This window comes from Paramisgurnus dabryanus, chromosome 22 (genome assembly GCF_030506205.2).
Source record: "Paramisgurnus dabryanus chromosome 22, PD_genome_1.1, whole genome shotgun sequence".
Taxonomy (NCBI): Eukaryota; Metazoa; Chordata; class Actinopteri; order Cypriniformes; family Cobitidae; genus Paramisgurnus; species Paramisgurnus dabryanus.
The window spans coordinates 22,006,428-22,026,213 of NC_133358.1; the positions used below are offsets into that span (position 1 = coordinate 22,006,428).

At 36.5% G+C, this 19,786-nt stretch overlaps 1 protein-coding gene across 2 annotated transcripts in view; it reads right to left on the reverse strand.

Moving 5' to 3' along the window:
- pign (phosphatidylinositol glycan anchor biosynthesis, class N) overlaps positions 1-19,334 on the reverse strand; it is a 277,518-nt gene extending 258,184 nt beyond the window's left edge. For both annotated transcript variants that reach the window (XR_012335666.1, XM_065258256.1), the window contains exons 1-26: positions 19,045-19,334; positions 18,558-18,801; positions 18,237-18,358; positions 18,057-18,155; positions 17,865-17,971; positions 17,634-17,758; positions 16,964-17,094; positions 16,667-16,783; positions 16,532-16,572; positions 16,366-16,425; positions 13,702-13,794; positions 13,559-13,614; positions 12,386-12,464; positions 12,120-12,302; positions 11,821-11,960; positions 10,435-10,534; positions 10,247-10,339; positions 10,081-10,172; positions 8,452-8,554; positions 6,303-6,411; positions 5,996-6,098; positions 4,439-4,541; positions 3,404-3,490; positions 3,259-3,314; positions 3,096-3,171; positions 897-970 (exon numbers count right to left, since the gene is read on the reverse strand). Coding sequence is in view for 1 of the 2 variants with exons in the window: in XM_065258256.1 (XP_065114328.1) it covers positions 897-970; positions 3,096-3,171; positions 3,259-3,314; positions 3,404-3,490; positions 4,439-4,541; positions 5,996-6,098; positions 6,303-6,411; positions 8,452-8,554; positions 10,081-10,172; positions 10,247-10,339; positions 10,435-10,534; positions 11,821-11,960; positions 12,120-12,302; positions 12,386-12,464; positions 13,559-13,614; positions 13,702-13,794; positions 16,366-16,425; positions 16,532-16,572; positions 16,667-16,783; positions 16,964-17,094; positions 17,634-17,758; positions 17,865-17,971; positions 18,057-18,155; positions 18,237-18,358; positions 18,558-18,784 (2,576 nt within the window). In the remaining variant the exon portion in view is untranslated. The remainder of the gene's footprint in view (positions 1-896; positions 971-3,095; positions 3,172-3,258; positions 3,315-3,403; positions 3,491-4,438; positions 4,542-5,995; positions 6,099-6,302; positions 6,412-8,451; positions 8,555-10,080; positions 10,173-10,246; positions 10,340-10,434; positions 10,535-11,820; positions 11,961-12,119; positions 12,303-12,385; positions 12,465-13,558; positions 13,615-13,701; positions 13,795-16,365; positions 16,426-16,531; positions 16,573-16,666; positions 16,784-16,963; positions 17,095-17,633; positions 17,759-17,864; positions 17,972-18,056; positions 18,156-18,236; positions 18,359-18,557; positions 18,802-19,044) is intronic.
- Between the last annotated feature and the right edge of the window lie 452 nt (positions 19,335-19,786).

Below are 19,786 nucleotides of genomic sequence, written 5' to 3' on the forward strand. Positions count from 1 at the left end.
GAGTTAAGTATTAAATGTTGGGCTCTATTAAAGTCCATTAAAATGAGAAAAATCCTGCAATGTTTTCCTCAAAAAACATAATTTCTTCTCGACTGAACAAAGAAAGACATCAACATTTTGGATGACATGGTGGTGAGTAAATTATCTGTTTTTTTTTTCTTTTAAGAAAATTGACAATTCCTTTAATAAATAAATAAATTTGGACGGTTCATGTTCGTGAATTTATGGACCATCTCTAAAGTAATACAGTACATGTTTCTATTTTCAATAGTATTTAACAGTTTATTTAAATAAATATCAATAATCTAAAAAGTGTGCATTATAGCTGACAACCACATAAATACGTTGGTTTTGTGACTGTTTGTTGACTTTCAGTCATTCCATTTAAATGCTGTTAAAAGTAGAAAAGTGTATTGAGAAACTTAAAGACGGTCCCTAAATTCACCACTGTAAAATTGTAAATATTGACAAATCTATTTCAGCTTAAGCAAATCTAGGATCCAAATAAAATCTCATTTTTTCATCCATGCTAATTTAGCAAAATATGCTTTTGCTGTTTACAAACAAAACAACACGTTCTATCGAGTACACGTAAGCTTTAATCACATCTCAAGAATGCAACTTTTGTTATGTCGAGATCACGAGAAAACAACTTTTGTTATCTCGAGATAACAAGAAATTAAGTCCTGATCACGAGAAAACAAGCAAGCAAAAATAATAATAGTGCATGGCCTCTCTCGGCTTCCGTAAACATACCTGTGTGACTTATCACTTTTGTTTTGTGGTCACACAGTATATCAATGTTGAAAGTTGTTGTAGTGTCAGCCAAAGCCAAAATGCAACACCTTAAAGAACTAAAAAAAAAGGTGTTAAACAGTTTCTGCAATGTTAAATACCTTCGTGATGAGAGCCGCGTTGACACTTGTATGCTTTCAAATGTGCACATCACAAGTATAAATGGAATTAAAACCTGAAAAAAAGACAACGTGGAAAAAAATATAAATATACAGTTTGTTAAACACAGGTCACAAATATACATATGGCCAATTCCACGGTCTAGGGCTCACTATGTGAGACACATTAGCCTGCAAAAATCAGTCTTCGCGGAGAAACCATTAACATCCTAAAAAAACCTGGGATACAGCTGTGTGAAAGACAGGATAAATCTGGCAATGGTAAACTAGTAAACATTGATCATTGAAGTTGAGTTGATGTATGTACAGTATGTAACACTGGGCACAGAGGCACGGAGACTCCCGTTTACAATAGGATTTTAATGATGATTGACACATGACTAAATGTTTAGGTTCCTTTCAAACCTACGTTAAAAGTCTACCAGCTAAATATTATTACAGCAGTTAAAGAGTTTATTTTGATCATGGTCAAAATACCCGAGTAATTAAACTATTACGTGGCTATTATAAACTTTTTTTCAGGACGTTCTTCCAACCCGGTGGCAACTTGTCCACACAACCCGGTACTGACTCGTGACCTGGTGGTTGAGAATCTCTGCTCTAGATGATCAAGCTTTGATGTGCAGAATGTGTCAAAGTGTATACAACCACCATGAATGCTCTTTCAAGATGAACACGATGCCGATTTCGGTTCGAAACCACAATGATCCTATTTAATGTTTACTTGGCCAAAGTTTACCACGTTCGTAACATTTTAACGTTTGTAAACTTTTGGACAGAAACCACATTTGTCGAAATCCGTGAAAAGCTGTCAACTTTTCCTCCCACGCAGAGCATGCGTGACCTAGAAAATCTGATATCTGACTTGAGAACCACTGAGACTTTAGGAGATGAAAATTTAGCATCAAAATAAAATGTTCTAACGCTATGATTTTTTTGACAAAAACTCTCTGCCCGTTTTATCCCGATTTATTAACAATTTATCATTTAGCAACGCATAGCAGAATTAAACCCACACAAGATGTTTTTATCGTTTTGCTACTGATAGAATTACATGGAAAAATTATATCTCTGTTTCCTTTAGATTCATAGTTTAACGTTCGCAACTGTTTGGACAGATGTTACAAACGTTAGTGAATGTTTCCATTGCATTGTGGTGGATTAACGAAATAATCCTTTCAGTGTTAGTAGTAGTATTTTGTAGAAGACACACCAATATAAATGTTATGCACCAAAATTCAGGATTTTATTAAAGGAAATGAAAAAAATGACTTGGGGAAAACCCAGATGCACTGAATGTCTCACCGTGACATCCCTAATTTCTGGTGATAGAAATAAGATAAAGTCTCATTACACGATAATGACAAGGCTTTGTGGGATAAAATTAACTTTAGTATTTCTTACATCTATCCTTAACTCTTTCCCCGCCATTGACGAGATATCTCGTCAATTAAGAGAAAACGCTTCCCCGCCAATGACGAGATTTTCCGTCTTTCCGCAATACCGCTATTATCCACCAGGTGGCGCCCTTCCGCAACTTTTTAAAACCGGAAGTATTGCCCTATGGCAAGCTGCTGCATGTCCGTGTCTGTTTTAAAGATCGCTCTGAATGGGATCTCTATGAAAAGTCCGTCACAAATATGGAATTATTTTTGCTTTTTGCTCAAAATATGGTGTTTTTGCAAAAACCTACCCATATTCAAAAGCTGATTGCAAAAGAACCACTAAAGGTAGGATGAAACGGTTTTTTTTGTTTGAAAGCAGAGGGTCTGTTCTTTCATTTGGTATATTGTATGTCTATTTATTTAAAGAAGAACATTTTCTGAAAGGCATTAAACTTTGGTGAAAATCATGAGAAACGCTGGCGCTGGCTGGCAACTTTTTTTAAAAACGCTGGCGGTGAAAGAGTTAAACAAAACAGTGAACTAAAAATAAAAAAATGACAACAACTGGGTATTATACGATCTATATTGTTCAATACACCCCTTGAGGACCGAAACTGTGGAATCGCCCATATATGAAATCATTTTAAACTACAGGTAGGTATTTAAAACTTGCTTTATGTGGCAAACAGTTACTCTATTTTTTTGCTTGCATGATTTCAACTGGTTACCGTTCTTTCTTCTTTTCATGAAAAATATTTTAATAAAAAAATTATAGCATGTGTGTGAAATGCATTACCTTCCACATTAGAAGTCCACCCATGATGAAAGGATTGAAGACGGTGAGAAAGCAATATACAGAGGCTGGATCAAAGCTTTGAGGGAAGATAATGGCATATTTACACTCTAATCCTATTTTATAGCACTGTTATCCTTCAAAACCACCACTACTGACCACTTACCTGTTGATGGACGCAATGTTTCCACAGCCAAAGAATGCAATTACTATGAAAAACACCTTATTAAACTGTTAAGGAACCACTTCTGTAAACAGAAATGTAAAATATAAGTAATAAACTAAACCTATTTCTTGATTTCGAAAGATACAAAGAAGTAAGATCGCCGAATATCATCCAGTCTCAGCTGCCTGATTTTGGTAATGTCGATACTTTCAGCAAAATCAATGCTGGAGAGCTGGAGAAACAGAAAGCATTATTGTCAGCGGTCTGTCTGTTCTTACAGTGGTAAAATAAGACAAGTTTACAGATAACAGCTGTATTAAGAGAGGAAAAGGAAAACATTTCACAGTACAATATCCTGCAGAGTTTAAAGAGAAAGTCCCTAGAGAAGAGCAGATGTCTCATGGGAATTTTCATCTTTTTTACTTTATGCATTTTGCAGTCACTTACGGTAAGTTCACACAGGGCGTAAGCGTTAACGGTTCCCATTCACTTTTAATGGGTGACGTCAAGCGGTGCCAAACTGAATTGCTGAAGTTGAACATTTCTCAACTTTTCAAGCGGAAACGCGTGCGTCAGTCAATCAGATTGCCTTATGCAAATAACCTAGGCAAAGCCAGCCAATTACGTTTATGTACGACCAGAGCATGTATAGCGGCCACTGTGATTGGCTGTTGGCCACGCTTCAGACAAGCCTTCAGTCAAGCATTAACGCTTTTATACCGTTACAGATCATTCAAGGTACAGCTTTATGATGTGTGTTCCTTTAGTAAAGTCACACCAATAGGCAGCCATGTTTGCAATGCCTCTGTGCAGTTACTTCAGTCATGCAAGACTGAAGTCAAACATACTTGAATGGGGAAAGACAGATTATATATAAAATCACAATGAAACGACATATTTCTGGCCAACAATTAAACGTGACATCATCGTACCATAACTTTTATTTCATAAGTCCAAATTGTGCTAAAAAAGCAACAACGCTTATTTGAGATTGTAATCGATTGACAATTGGCTCTGTTAACTAAAAAGGCGGGACTTCCTCACCAGAGCGGCCATGTTGGGCGTTGTATTGTCTCCTATATAGTAATTAGGAGTGCTCAATCTTGTTATATTCAATATCTTTTGTTTTTATTTGAACATTGAACCCATTGCTAGTGTATGTTTTCCCAGCTGACATTACCTCAGCCCTGTTTGAGCCTCTGTGAGTGTTCATGGCTTCCTGCTCGATATTGATCCATGCAAACATAAGCCATGACAGCACTGGAGGGAAGAGAGCCTCGTACCTGAAACAAACAGAAACCAAACAGCACCTGTTATGTCTAATTTATACTTATCCAATGAACAACCAACACCATCAAACCTCAGTAAGTCAGTGATCCAACTAGGCATGGGCCAGTATAAGATTATGGCGGTGTGATAACCTTCAGCAAAAATACCAGAAAATGGCGGTATTGCCATTGCAACACTAAAATGTGTTATTTTCAAATGGCAGGTAAAAATACAGCCTTTAAATTATAATATGCTTTCAAAAAAAATTTTTTTTCGTAATGTATATTAAATGTAAACATCAAATCAATCACATGACTTAATGATTTAACGAATTTTGTATAAACACAGCTCATACCTTGGAGACGGTATCACAGAATATTTTAGTGGTTTTGAAACCTTGACTGTTTAAAACCTCGGCCCATGCCTAGATTCAACATACAGCAACCAAGATGTTGGTGTTGGTTGGAGTTTGTTAAATAAGTGTGATGAACCTTTACTACTTATTTCTTACATAATAATGATTCTCAAAACAGTCACCCACAGAGGTTTATTTGTAAAACTTATGCAGCATCAAAGAATTTACTACAATGCAAAAAACTGTGCACTACAAGCAGGGACAGATCATAGACGTCTTAAATGCCCCACACCACATGACAACCTGTACCATCACACAGGATATACAAATGTGCTACAAAGCAGTAAAATGTACAAAATATTTACTTTATATTTAAGTTAACTTGTTCAAAACAGTTTTAGTCTTAACGTTGGAAATCTGTCCCTCAGATAAGTAGAAATAGATTAAATGCACCACACATGCTGCCCTTTACATGGGAAATATTAACAGCGTGCGCTTCCCGCTTTAGTTGAATTCACTAAGTACAGAAGGGCGTCTACGTCTTTCTGAACTGGGACACTGAACTTATTTCAGTTGCTTAAGAGTTGTGAAAACAGCATTTAAACATGACGTATTAAAGTATAGACTCACAGAATCTCATCTGACAGCAATAACAGCACCTTAGGTGATGGGTATCTTTAGTGATTTCCTTTGAGAAAACTCTATCACGACATTGAAATACAGTTTCCTCGAAAGTTCGGATTAAATAGGCATTAAAAACAATGAACTGAGTGAGAAATCCGACTACGCTAAAAACGTATTTGTTATTTATTTATTAAAAACACATTTAGCGCCATATTATTGAAATAAAAAAAATTATATATATATATACACACACACAGTAAATTTGCCAGGGCCCCCTACTGGTCCAGTGCCCAGGGCACGTGCCCAATAGGCCCACGCCTTAATCCGTCCCTGACTACAAGAAGTTTCATGTACACACGGCCAGATATGATCAGTACCCGTGAAGATTGTGTCTGTTGCATAACACAAGCACTTTGTGGTATCTTTTGTATGCCACTTCCTAGCACTGTTCCTCTAACAGACGAACGGCTGAGGGTTTGCAGATCTTACCCTGTGCTCAGGAGCAGATAGACGCACACGAGGGACAGCAGGATGCTCAACAGCCTGTGAAAGAGCCTGGTGGAGTTCAGCAAGGGCACGAAAAAGGAAGAAACTAAAATATGGAAGCAAAGAGGAATTAGAAATGCCATAAAGAAAGAGAATTAGGAAATGCATAAACACAGGATGAAAGAAAAGAAGAAGTTAAAAATGCATGACTCAACAACATTAAAGTTAAAGCCGTTGTTTCCTAATCTTTGTAAGGCACTGTGGATAAACGTGTCTGCTACATTTAAATGTGTTCATAGAGATAATAAACCTAGGGTAATCCAGCTAACAAGCTGGTTGAAGAGCGGCAGGCCCTGCTTCAGTCGCAGACTAGAGTGGGTGCTGGTCAGGACGTAGGGACACAGCATCACCTGCATGATCTGGAAACATCACACAGAAGATTTAGATCAGATTCGGTCAGTGAACAAATTCAAAAACACGTTTAACTGTTCATGAGTTAAGAATGATCATGTTATTAAGGGGTTTAATAAAGAGCATGCCATGCAGTAATACATTTTGTAAGAAATACAGTGGTGTGAAAGTGTTGCCCCCCCTTGAGATTTCTTATGTTTTTGCATATTTGTCACACTTTAATGTTTCAGATCACCAAACAAACTAAAATTAGTCAAAGATAACACAACATGCAGTTTTTAAATAAAGGATTTTATTATAAACAGAATTCAAAACTACATGGCCCTGTGTGAAAAAGTGTTTGCCCCCTTAACTGTGGTTTATCACAAGTGAGTTCAGTTTCTCTAGCCACACCCATGCCTGATTATTGCCACACCTGTTTGCAATCAAAAAAATCACTTAAATAGGACCTGCCTGACAAAGTGAAGTAGACCAAAAGATCCTCAAAAGCTACACATCATGCCAAAATCCAAAGATATTCAGAAACAAATAAGAAAGAAAGTAACTGAGATCTATTAGTCTGGAAAAGGTTATAAAGCCATTTCTAAAGCTTTGAGACTTCAGAAGAGCCATTATCCACCAATTGGATAAAAAAACTTTTCCAGGAGTGGCCAAAGGCACAATGATATTACGCACTGCACAAAAAAAATCCCCTTGGTAACTTTCAATAGCAGGGGACTATTTTCAGGCACTGTGTTATATAATTGTGCCTACTGCGGCCATATTAAGGCAGCAAAGCCCTTGATTATTACGCCAGAATGAGAGCATAGTCCTAGCCATATCTGCCTAGAAAATCACAACTTTACATTTTCTGTCGGTCTTAGTACACGATGTAACTACAGAAGAGTCAAGTTTTAAATAGGAAAAATATTGAAACTCTTTGGTTATTTTTTAGCACCATGCTAATGGTCTAATCCAGTGTTTCCCAACCCTGGTCCTCGGGCACCCCCTCCCAGAAAGTTTTAGATGTCTCCTTATTAAACACACCTGATTTAACTCATCAGCCTGTTAGGGACACATGTTTACCATTTTGGAAGGAGGCTGATGAGTCGAATCAGGTGTTTTAAATAAGGAGACATCTAAAACTTTCTGGGAGGGGGTGCCCGAGGACCAGGATTGGGAAACACTGGTCTAATCAGATTCAATGAATTACACTTAGCTATGCTAAAAGTAGTACCACCAGGCCCGGAGATCAGCTGAATGGATTTCAAAATGGTAAAAATCAAATGTTTAACTCTAGGAGAGCTGGAAAATGTGCATGTTTTCAAAAAAGTGGAGTGTCCCTTTAAGCAAACTTGGGTTCTGCAGCAGGACAATGATCCAAAACACACCAGCAAGTCCACCTCTGAATGGCTGAAGAAAAACAAAATGAAGACATTGGAGTGGCCTAGTCAAAGTCCTGACCTCATTCCTATTGAGATGCTGTGGCATGACCTTTAAAAAGGCTGTTCATGCTCGAAAACCCTCCAATGTTGCTAAATTACAACAATTTTGCAAAGATGAGTGGGCCAAAATTCCGTCACAGCGCTGTAACGGACTCATTGAAAGTTATTGCAAATGTGTGATTGTAGTTGTTGCTGCTAATGGTGGCCCAACCAGTTATGAGGTTTTGGGGCAAACACTTTTTCACACAGGGCCATGTAGTTTAGTGTTATCTTTGGCTAATGTTTAAATTTGTTTTAGTGATCTGAAACATTAAAGTGTGACAAATATGCAACAACATAAGAAATCACACCACTGTAATTGACGACAGGCCGTTGAATTATTAAAAAAGAATGCACACCCAAGGTGGTAATAGGGCACGATGCGAAGCACAGTACCGTTACACCGCATGTGCATTTTTTTTCAAATCATTTAATGGACCATGGTCAATGATTCCGCTTACAACACAGTTACCACAGACATTGCTCATGTCAAATCAAAAACAAACAGACACTGATCCAATATACATTTACACTACAAGCCCTATTTAATAAACAAAATAAAGATCCCTGCAGAGCAAAAATGACCTGGCAGAGGAACAGCAGACGATCTCTGATTGGTAGAGAGCGTTTCCATGATGACCAAAGGTATATGGAAGAGGTGAGGACGGTCAGCACTCCAGCACATATACTAAAGTGGAAAAACATTTAATCATATTATCTTATATATATATATATGAAGAGTTTGGTTCCAAAACGCAATAAACGCCATTTTTGAAAAAAATGAGTTACTGCCAGAATCAGTATTATATCAGGTCAGTATTAAAAAGTAAATTCTTAATTTTACGCAAAATCCAATATACGCGGTGTTATTCTGTCATCTTTTCTCCCTTTTTTCCCAAAATGCAATAAACGCCACTCCCCCTTTTCTGCAGAATGCCATAAATCCACTCAATAGATTACAGCGCACTATTCCACGCAATGTAAACAAACAATGGCGGCGCGTTGAGTACACGGAATCCTAGTTTTCCTCATCTACTTTGTACTTTGTGATCACCAAACAAATAAAAACAAAATAATACTTTAATGGCATTGATAAGCCTGTGATGGTTTTCTGTGACGGGAACGTAAGCCATAAACATCTAATAATTTACGCAAGAGGCACTCGGGAGACGGGTGCTTGTTTGCCAGGGCCGACAGCATCAAGTTTCTGTCATGCTAACACATTGACCCCAGGGGATCTTATGAAAAACTTTCCATAATTTTACTCAGTCAATGAAAATCGAGCAGGACCAAAACATTTTACAGCTGATCGCTGTGAAAAACGTTAAGCGACGACGTCAAGTATAACCGCAGCAATGACAGTGTTCTTAATATGACAAAGTAAGTGTTTTGATTAATGCCATTAATGTTTATTTTTAATTAGTTTGTACAACTAGTTAACTAACTTAATATAACATGGCAAAGATGAATGCAAATTTATATAGGCGATTGATTCAATAGATTTATAGCATTTTGAATAAAAACTTGTCATGGATTTATTGCATTTTGTGGAAAAAATAATCCGTTTTTATAATAAATCTTTGAAAATCAAGTTATGGATTTGAATGTTTTATGTTTTTATAACCTAAAGATGCTATGTGAAAGTTTGTAACAGAAAATAGTGGTTTTCATCTTGTCACTTTCTTGGTATAGAAAACACGTTTTTACCAAAATTTGTCAAAATGGATTTATTGCATTTTGGAACCAAACTCTTCATATATATATATATATATTTCATTAGATGTAAAATCTAGACATAATTTAAAATGGGTTGTGCTAGCAGTGCAAAAGGTCATGGGTTCGCACCCAGGTAACTCACATACTGATCAAATGTACGGGTATATATTATAATGCATTGCAAAATGCTTTTTACATTTGGCAGATGCTTTAATTCAAACCGACTTACAGTGCATTGCAAGGTATACATTTTATCAGTATGTTTGTTCCCTGATGATCAAACCCATAACTTTTTGCACTGCTAATACAATGCTCTACCACTAAGCTACAGGAACACAAATGCATAATTGTGCCAAATGCATAAATGTAAAATCAACAATCACAGAGTGTAAAAGTGATAGAAAATGAACACAAATTCTCATGAAACATCCTGACTTTTAGTATGTGATTTTCAGTAACCATATAAAGGGAAAAACAAAAAACGTGTCATGTGCTTACACGTATGTGATGCTGGGTTCCCGTCCCACAACAGGCAACAGTGGAAATGGAGCCAAGCAGAGACAGCTAAACATCCAGCTCAGTGACCTAAACTACAGTGTACAAAAACATCATTTTAAGACAAGCCACAAACACATCACACACCCCATACCAAAATAGACTGTACCTTTGCTTTTAGATATAGGCCAGAGGCCACAGGCCACAATGCCAGGACGATCAGCCCTAATGTCAACATACCTCGATAGAAAAAACTCACAACCTAAAAAACAAGAGTAAAAAAGGGGAAATGAAGCAAACTACACAAGGCAAAATATTTCATTGTCTAGCAAATACAGCAGTTAAGCAACCACTTACCAATAATTCAATTCCGAACATCATCAGCAAAAAACACCCAATGCATTTGCTAACTGGTAGTGTGGGAATGGATCGGATCAGACCAGCAAAAGTTTCAAATCTGTTTTCGAGGAAAAATACAAACTATGAAATTTAACTCAAAACATAAATATTAGGGCTGTCAAAAGATTAATCGCGATTAAGTGCATACAAAATAAAAGTTAGTTTTTGCATAATATGTGTGTACACTGTGTGTAATTATTTTTGTTTATATAAATACACACACATGCATGTACATAAATATATTGATATATTTTATTATATATAATAAAAGAAATATATACATAACATTTTTCTTAAATTTATAATTTATGTGTGTATTTATATATACTTATTACACGGCTCTCTGGAATGCTTGATTCTGATTGGTCAGTTGAGACATTTGCAGGTTCGTTCTTTTCAAATAATAACCGCTCCAAAGTAATAACGCATAGCCGGTACTACTTGTACGATTAAAATCGCTCCGCGCCAATAAAGATTACTGTTTTGGCCCCATCTTGTGACAAACACTGGACAACCACCATTGAGAATGGAATATGTACGGAAAAAACAAAACATTTAAACAGTGGATAGAAGAACGAACAACGACAAGACACAGAGAGCTTACTGAGACTGAACTTGACAAAATAGAGCATGACGGCTACGAAGCAAACACACAAAAAAATACAGGATGGGCATTAAAACTTCTCAAAGACTGGCTAAAAGAGAAAAAAATGGAGACAGACAAGTATGAAGCAGAGGATCTTAATAAAGTATTACGATAATTTTATGCATCTGTGCAAAGTTTCGCGGAAGGATAAAAATGTTATTTTAAAACAAATATGCCAATAAAATTTTTCAAATTCATATTCATGTCCAGTTTTTATTCAAAAATGTGGCAAGTAGCCGTGTAATAAGCGGGATAATGTAGAGGCAGCCGGTAGTTTTCGGCAAATAAGCCCCGACAGTGTGATCAGGACCCGACGCAAAGCATTATCCCTTACATAATAATTACACATAATACACACACAAATATATTATGCAAAAACAAACTTTTATTTTGTATACGATTAATCGCGATTAATCTTTTGACAGCCCTAAAATATGTATAATTGTTGATACCAAAGTTCTGTCATTCATTTACATTAATTCATGCATTTGTATCCAAAGCGACTTACAATGCATTTAAGCTATATGTTTTTATCAGTATTCAGTAAAAAATAGCCCAATTAGACAGATACCAACTTGCAAGGCACCATTGAAAACCATTTTATTTTATGCTTTCTCTACGCTTACCTGTAACATGGAGCCATCAACAATAAAGTCATGGGTTTGACTCCTGTGTTATGGATGTTATAAATAACTTACTCCTTTACAACAGCGTACCACACAGGCACGGGAAGCAAGCAGTAGATGTAGTAAGTCCAGGGACTGGATTGGATGACGAGGAACAAAGCCACAAATAGGCCTAAACATAGAAACTTCAAGACCAGTCTCCTTTCTGCAATCTTCAAAACATAGCCAATCACAGACACACACATGATGTGACACTTTATAAAGAAATTCATAGCTTTGAATGTCATTTCACGGCAATAAAAAAATTCACTATTTATGATAACAATCATCTTGTCATGGGGCAGTCTGATGTGTTGACATTACAGACATACCAAGTTTATGTTTGACGGAAGTTTGCGAATGCTAGCGTGAATCTTCAGGATAAACAGAACTACGTAAGATGTCCAACCAACAAAACCCAAAACTACACTGCAGCCCAGGAAGAGACGATCATATGTGTGATAATATGACAAGCCGTCCATGGCCTGAGCTATGAGACCCTCACAGTAATGGATCTAGAGGAAGATACACAAAACAAGATTAAGGTGTGGATAGACACAGAGAAGAGATTCATTTTTGTTGACCGGTCAGCACTTACTGCCTCATCAAACTGTCCTTTCTGGATCAAATCTCTCGCGTGATGAACAAAATCCATCAGTTTTGAGTCGGTCAGGGGCCTAGAAAAAAAACAGCACAAAGTCACCCAAGATTATTTAATTTACAGGATTGATCATGTTATAAATTATAAACCGTCATTGCCTATAGTACATAGTAGTTGATTAAAAAACAGACGGCATATCTGTCTTAAGCTATATTGTTTTATCTCTTATCATGTCTCCAGAACCTGTAAATATAACATCAGTTTTTATTTTCGCAGTTTCTCTGCCAACTGAGACTTTTACACTTTCTCTGAGACTTTTATGTGTTACTTTGCACTTACTTCCGCGACTGATGTTTATCTTTCACACGTGGAGACATGCGCACATGGACAAAACCATGAGAAAGACGGTTAAGGTGTTTACATGCCACGCGAAATCTGGGTAATGAGCAAAAAACTACCTGTGCCGATCGGTTTTTGTATACGCCGTTTATGGGCTTTCCCCGATTAAAGAGAACCGTTTTACGCGTTTACATGACCTCACGTGTTATCAGTTTATTAAGCATAATCGGCGTAAGACTGTGCATGTAAACGCACTCAATGTAGTGACAAAACGCGTTCTGTAAAGATGTTTGTCCGTTTAGGGCTACTGTAGAAATATGGCGATGCAAAATGGCGACTTTTTCTTGTAAGGGGCCCGCTGTGTATGTAGATAAAAACAGCTTATTTTAAGATAATAAAAACAAATTCATGTTGTAAGGTCTTTATAGACGTTTCATCGACGCACGTCGTATACTGAACAAATACCTAGTCGAAAATAACAAATGTTTTGGTTTCCTACGTAATCTACGTGTTGTTTTTTGCTTGTTATATAAATAAACTAGGTTTAAAGTACTTTGTTGTTATTTATTCTTAGCGGAGTTTACCAGAAGTTACGTGTTGACCACGAAAGCCGCTTGTTAAAGTTGTTACTGCCGAAACCACCCATACACCATTGAAAATGTATAGTTTTGTATATAATACGCCATTTTTGTCAAGAGATCCTCCTAAAAGTTACACTGTGCCCCTTTAATGTGTTTCTATCAATTGATTTAAGTAGTAAAAGGAAAAAATAAGGTATTAATATAGCAAGGTCTGCATAGATGTACACTTTAAGAATTTGATTATACTCACTGATAAGGTGTAAACAGAAATGATAGTGTTGTTTCTTCCTTCTGTGTCATTTTCACCTTTAGATATAACAAACAAGGTTGTTGATTACATTCATATTCAATTCAAATCACATAAACAGAATCATATCTGAAGAACTGGAATACCTTGAACTGCTCCAAAATCTGAACTGCATTGGTAAACATGCTCTCAGCCTTAAAGTGCTGGCTGTTATTAAGGTAGTTCAGTGGCAAGACTCCCTGTAAAGCAACAATAATACAGGGGTGAAAACTCATCAGGGGTAAAATAAAAGGTGACAGACACAAGCTATATATACACACACATGTATATATACATATATACAGGGTCTGTTCTGTTCACACAACAGCTTACAGTCATAGCTCTAATACAGTATGTATGAATGTTAACACTGAACGAGCAACTGTTAAACTCGTGTACTATTTGCACATGATGTCTGTAATCATAATGACACATATAAATGATTTATTGACTGTACATTTATCAACAAAGTATTATTTTATGCAAAATGTTGCACTTAAAACCAACACAACAATTGGATGTGTACATTCGCCGTTGCATGTTGAAATCTATGAACACTTGTATGTAGAATATCACATTATAATGTAGCGCAGCTATAGACCTTTTGCATGTTTGCAAACAGAGATGACGTTTTTTGTGGGCGGAGCCCAACTGGTGGCAGAAAGTGACAGCTCTGCAATAGCGGTGTGAAGTGTTTTAGCGTTAAAGTGTGATTTGAATAGATCCGGTGTTCTGTCGAAGTCTGTTTCCCTTATGTTTCTCTTTAGTGTAATGTTTTCACCATGTTACATTTCTTTTTTTAAATAGTTTAAATGGCTTGGCTACTGATATGTGTGCATGTATGTATTGTTCTTTATTGGTAAATCAATTATTTTTAAAGCATGATTCGCTAAAGTACATATAAGAGCAATACTGTCATGTATTTTATATAATATAATTTATTATTAAATATTTCATTACTTTCATGTTGTCTATTATTTCTTCCTTATATTTATAGCCTACGTATTTGCTCTAAAACTATTATAAAACTGTTATGTTTACATACAAATTAATTTGTATAGGCCTGTTTATATATTAATAACACTTTACATCATGTGTGTGCTATATTTATTAAGTATGTGAACATTATAATTTTAGAACAAACAGGAAGAAGACATAGGCTAAGATAAAAGGTAAAAAGAAGTAATAGAAAATGGGAAAAATATGAAATATTTAATAAATGGTGATATTATTGATATTATGAACTCATTCAAATCTTTAATCCTTCTAAATAAATTATAAATGTAACGTGATTAAAACGCTATAAGAAACACATAGATGGAACAGACTTCGACAGAACACCGGATATCTTCTCTAATTATTTTCTATTGTAATTTTTAAAAGATTTCCAGATGATTTCATCACTCCAATCTGTCTGTTTAAGGGCTTGTTGCAACCATAAACACCTACGTTTATCTTCAAATGGTGTCTTCGACGACGCTATACTATAAAAATGAAGGTCATCTTTTTTTGGCATTCCTATTCTGACACTCAACAGCACAAGGAGACATTTTCTAGTGAGTAATCTTGTCCGTTTCACTTGTGTGTGTAATTCATTTCCACTGTTTTTCTGCCAACATATTGCACGTACAGCTTGCAGTGACGTAACTGTTACGTCTACTCACAAAAGTCTATATTGTGTCTACATTAAAACACACTAGATACTAGACACTAGACAGAGCGAGGCACAAACTCACCCTTTTTTGCTTCGGCTCAATCGTTCAAAACATATTTAAGTTTCTTTTTTTACACAATCAACACACACACACATCCCTGTTATAAATGAACACTTCAAGTTTTTTGTGGGACCCAACCGTTATTTTACAATTACACCGAAAGTGACAGGAGTGCGAACTTACCCCATGGGGTTCATTGTAACAAACAGAGGATTTGTTTTAACACCTGCTAGAAAACTTTGTTTAAACAAATAATTCAATAAAATTCTGTTTATATACTAAAGGTGGATATTGTTTATATATCTGCCTATAATAGATAGATATGCAGACATTTATCTTCATCCATGATTCTTTATCTAACCATCCTTGTATAATGAAACAATGCATTTTGAAAAGGCTGCACAAGTAAGACAAAAAAAATCATAATTGTTAGATATTTCCCCTAATATTATATTAACAAATTCACAGGAGTTCAGTAAGATAAAAAGACCAAAAGCACAGATTGCTCGGCCCTGTATAAATATGTAAAGTTGTGCCCCGCTGACCCCTACAGCGCATGACCCCATTTCCTTACGTGTTGCCATTGCCTTGCTATTGAATGTTTCTGTGACGTTAATCATGTGATATACGTAAATAAGAGGTAAATATAAGATGTGAACTTAAGCAGAATTCTTCTGTGCATGTGCACAAGGTATTTTTGCATCCGATTAACTACAAGTTGAGTATGTGCGCTCTGCACATACTACTTAAACTTGGCTGTAAATTAGGTGACAATAAATTGTAAAGCATAAGCCGCCAAACTGGTTAGTGATTTGACATCGTTACCACAACAGATGGACATGATTTTCATAATTTCATTCACTGTGACCCTGTCGCAGACCCCACTCACCCCCCATTTTTAAAAACTCATCGGATCTAGACGAATCACAAGAATGACGTATTTTGGATCCAAAAAGGCAAATTTTGCCGAAAGGTGAAAAGTTTGCACCTTTGCTAGAAATAGATGGTGTGGAAGATAATGTCCAAAAAAATTATCTTTAAAAAAAAAAAGCTTACCACAGAGTTTAAAGGAAACGGAAGTCCTAAAAGCGATGACATCAGTGGAGCAATATCAGCCTGGGAGATATAAAAAGAGGAGCAACAAAAAAAGGCAAATCAGCAATATTTTTTATTCACTTTTTATATATCCACATAACATTAATACTTAACAGAAAGATCTCACCTGATTGACGTCTACTCTCCTGTAGTTTTCTAATCCCCATTCTGAAATGCAAAAGAAAGACTTAATCAGATAAGCTCTATTAGATTATCTCTATTAATCTAATTCACACATATGAGAGTGGTCCACAAAACAAACCTTTTAGATAAGAATCATCATATTTCTGGGAGGCAGTTCGCTGTGCTGTCTGAACCCCAGCTCCCCATGCCACTAGTGGGGTCAGCGTCTCTGATGGGTGTCCCGCACCATGAGACCCTTAAAACAAAATGCACTGTTTAATTCACTTAAATACACTGACATTTATAAATGATGATAAACTACTGAAACAAACAAACTATTCTTCAACATCTAACATTATTGAAGTGCTGACATGAGACGATGCCATAAAATAGCATTAATGTTAAACTTTGAGTCCAGGTCAGAATGGCATCTTACCCCAATTCGTCATGCCATGGTCGGACGTGAACACATAAGCTGTTTTTCCATCATGCCCGAAAAAGTCATCCATCACAGTGACAATTTCAGCTACACCAGCATCAACCAGGACAATGTTCTCTAGATACTCCCTGTACCATAACCCAAAACAAGAAACGCTACACATCAGGCTTTGCATAGAATAGCAGCTCCACCTAGTGGCGAAACTGATTTCGAGCATTTCCACACATTTAAGCTTTTTAAAATGTCTTTAGCCGTTTCTCAATGTCAAGGATACTTCCTTGGCAGGACTAGTCCTTACAAGTCACTTCCTTCAGAGGCGAGGCGAGGCTCCTTTTAAGCATTCGGAGAACACGTTAAATGGAACAGGCTAGCAAGTGCACGTCATTACGTCATTACGTGATTGAAAGGTGTGCTTTCGGTGCTGCGCGCAGAGGATTGTGGGTGATTTCAGCGCGTGAAGAGCGCGAAGGATACAAATTTGCATCCTTTCCTGTATATGGGATATTTGTCGAACGAAGGACTCAGTCCTTGGCTGAAATTTCGAGGATCCTCGACATTGGAACAGTCCTTCGACGGACGTCGATGACGTAGCATCCTCGAAATTCTAGCTTCCGAGGATCCTTCCTTGACATTGGGAAACGGCTATCATGTGGTGAAACATGCTTACTTTGACATGGGCCGGTGGGCGTGGCCATTAGTGTCTATCCCCAAAAGATGCAGGAAAAACACATTTTGATCTTCGTGCAATTGATTCAGTAGAGTTTCATTGTTTTTGGCAGCACTAAGAAAAGCCTAAGTAAAAAAGCTAACAATTAATGAGCTAATATTTAAAGCCCACATTTAATGACAGCAGAACAGTGTAACGTTTAGCTCAGGTTGTTTAAGGGGTTTATCTTACCTTAACTTCATCAAAAACCCAAGTGTCAAGCTTGGATGCATCAGTAGAGGCAAAGTCCTCCCGATCTGGAGGGTAAGTGTGAGTGTACACGTGGTCCCCGCTGGCCCCTATATAAAATACAGGACGTGTTGGTGAGAGGTACAGTAGGGCTACTGTACTCCTACAGTTTATCTGACAGGTGTCTGATTGTACCTTTAGCAAACATTGGTAATATGTCAGGACTTCCCCAGCACCAGGTATGTCTGCTTTCGTTAAAAACCGAATCAAACTCCACTGGATTCTCCTTCCAGCCTGTGAAAAAAAGAGAAATGATACTTATGTTTGCAGTGCACAGTGATAAGCTACGCACAAACTATGGGTAAGATTTCTTACCCTTGGCCACAGCACTAACATCCTCATAAAATCCTGCTATTAGAGCAACATGACCCGGACGTGATTCTGTGGGCACTCGCGTGTGTGACACTCCCCATGTGCCAGTCTCTTCAATCACACTCCTTTTGACAGGAAGCAATAAGAAACAAAAATTAAACCTATGTACACATAATAAACAATAAATATAAAAAAATTATGTTTCAAAGACGTTGTTTTGGTTTGTATTTCATGTGTTACAAATGTAAGTGATTTACTCTTTAATTCCGCAAAAGTTCACAATCAGTCAATCTATGCATAAACACATAATCCTATATATGTCACCTTATGTAAGGACCTCTGACTGTCCCATTGTCATCTGGTTTAAAAAGGCTCTCTGCTCTTAAGCCATCTGCCACAATGAGGACGAGACGCTTGGCTGGAGGAGGCAGAGATACACGCTGGGGTGTCATTCCATGAACCAGTGGAGATGTGAAGTAAATGTCAAAAATCGAAAGAAAGAAAACAATATGGACCATGAGCCCCACGATGAAGAATGTTATCATCTTCATCCTGGCTGCAGTCAGACCTGTGGCATTATTTTTTAGAAAGAGAAAGATAAACATGTATTTACTACAGTACTTTGAAGTAATAACTATAATGAATTTATAAACTGCAAAAAACATAATTTATGAGTTACTTTTATGGTTAAGAAAACACTAACGTACAGTATCTAGTGTCGATCAATTTACTATAGTAAATACTACTACAGTATTTTATGTAATGTGGGTTATGTATGTTGTAATGAATTGAACATTGAAAATAATCTTACCTTTTGGCTAATACTAGGATGAAACTAACTCATAAAGTTTCTTCAGTGACGGTAGAAAACGTGTAAATCTTTTGAGTACATCACTTGTAAATGAATGAATCAATAAATTAACGCGGCAGCAGCATATAAGTCTATGTGAAGACTAAACATACTGAGAATCAAACATACACAAATCTGTTTAATAGTGGTTATTTTTGTATGGTAGAAAACTCGCTAAAAGACCTACTAAACCAAACAATTTTTGAAAGAATTAACTGACAACTTTTCTCCACTTCCTTGTTTTCGTGACCTTTGAACTGAAAATACGCGCAAAGAGTTCTGGGAAATGTGGTTTATGCACCTGTGAGAATTTTTGTAGAGTTAAATTTTCCGAAAATTCACGTCCTTGTAAAAAAATTATAAAATGTTTGTAAAATTAAACTAAATAAATGTAATCAAATAAAAATAATGGCAGTAAACTTGTGACATTCTGTGGCATTGTAAATGTAATTCTTGGATAAAAGGGAAATGTCTATTTGTTCTTTACAGAGCCAAAAAAAATAAAAACATACAAACGAAACAGTATGTTGTATATTTAAAGCAATCAAAACGTCGGTATTACACTTCACGTTGATTTGTTATAATGACGTCATCTTATTATTTTCCCTCAGATCGGTATTTGTTTTTTTGGTTTTGTTTTGTTTGTTTGTTTGTTTGTTTGTTTGTTTTGCCCATAGTGGTAACTGGTCCATAATTACTGATT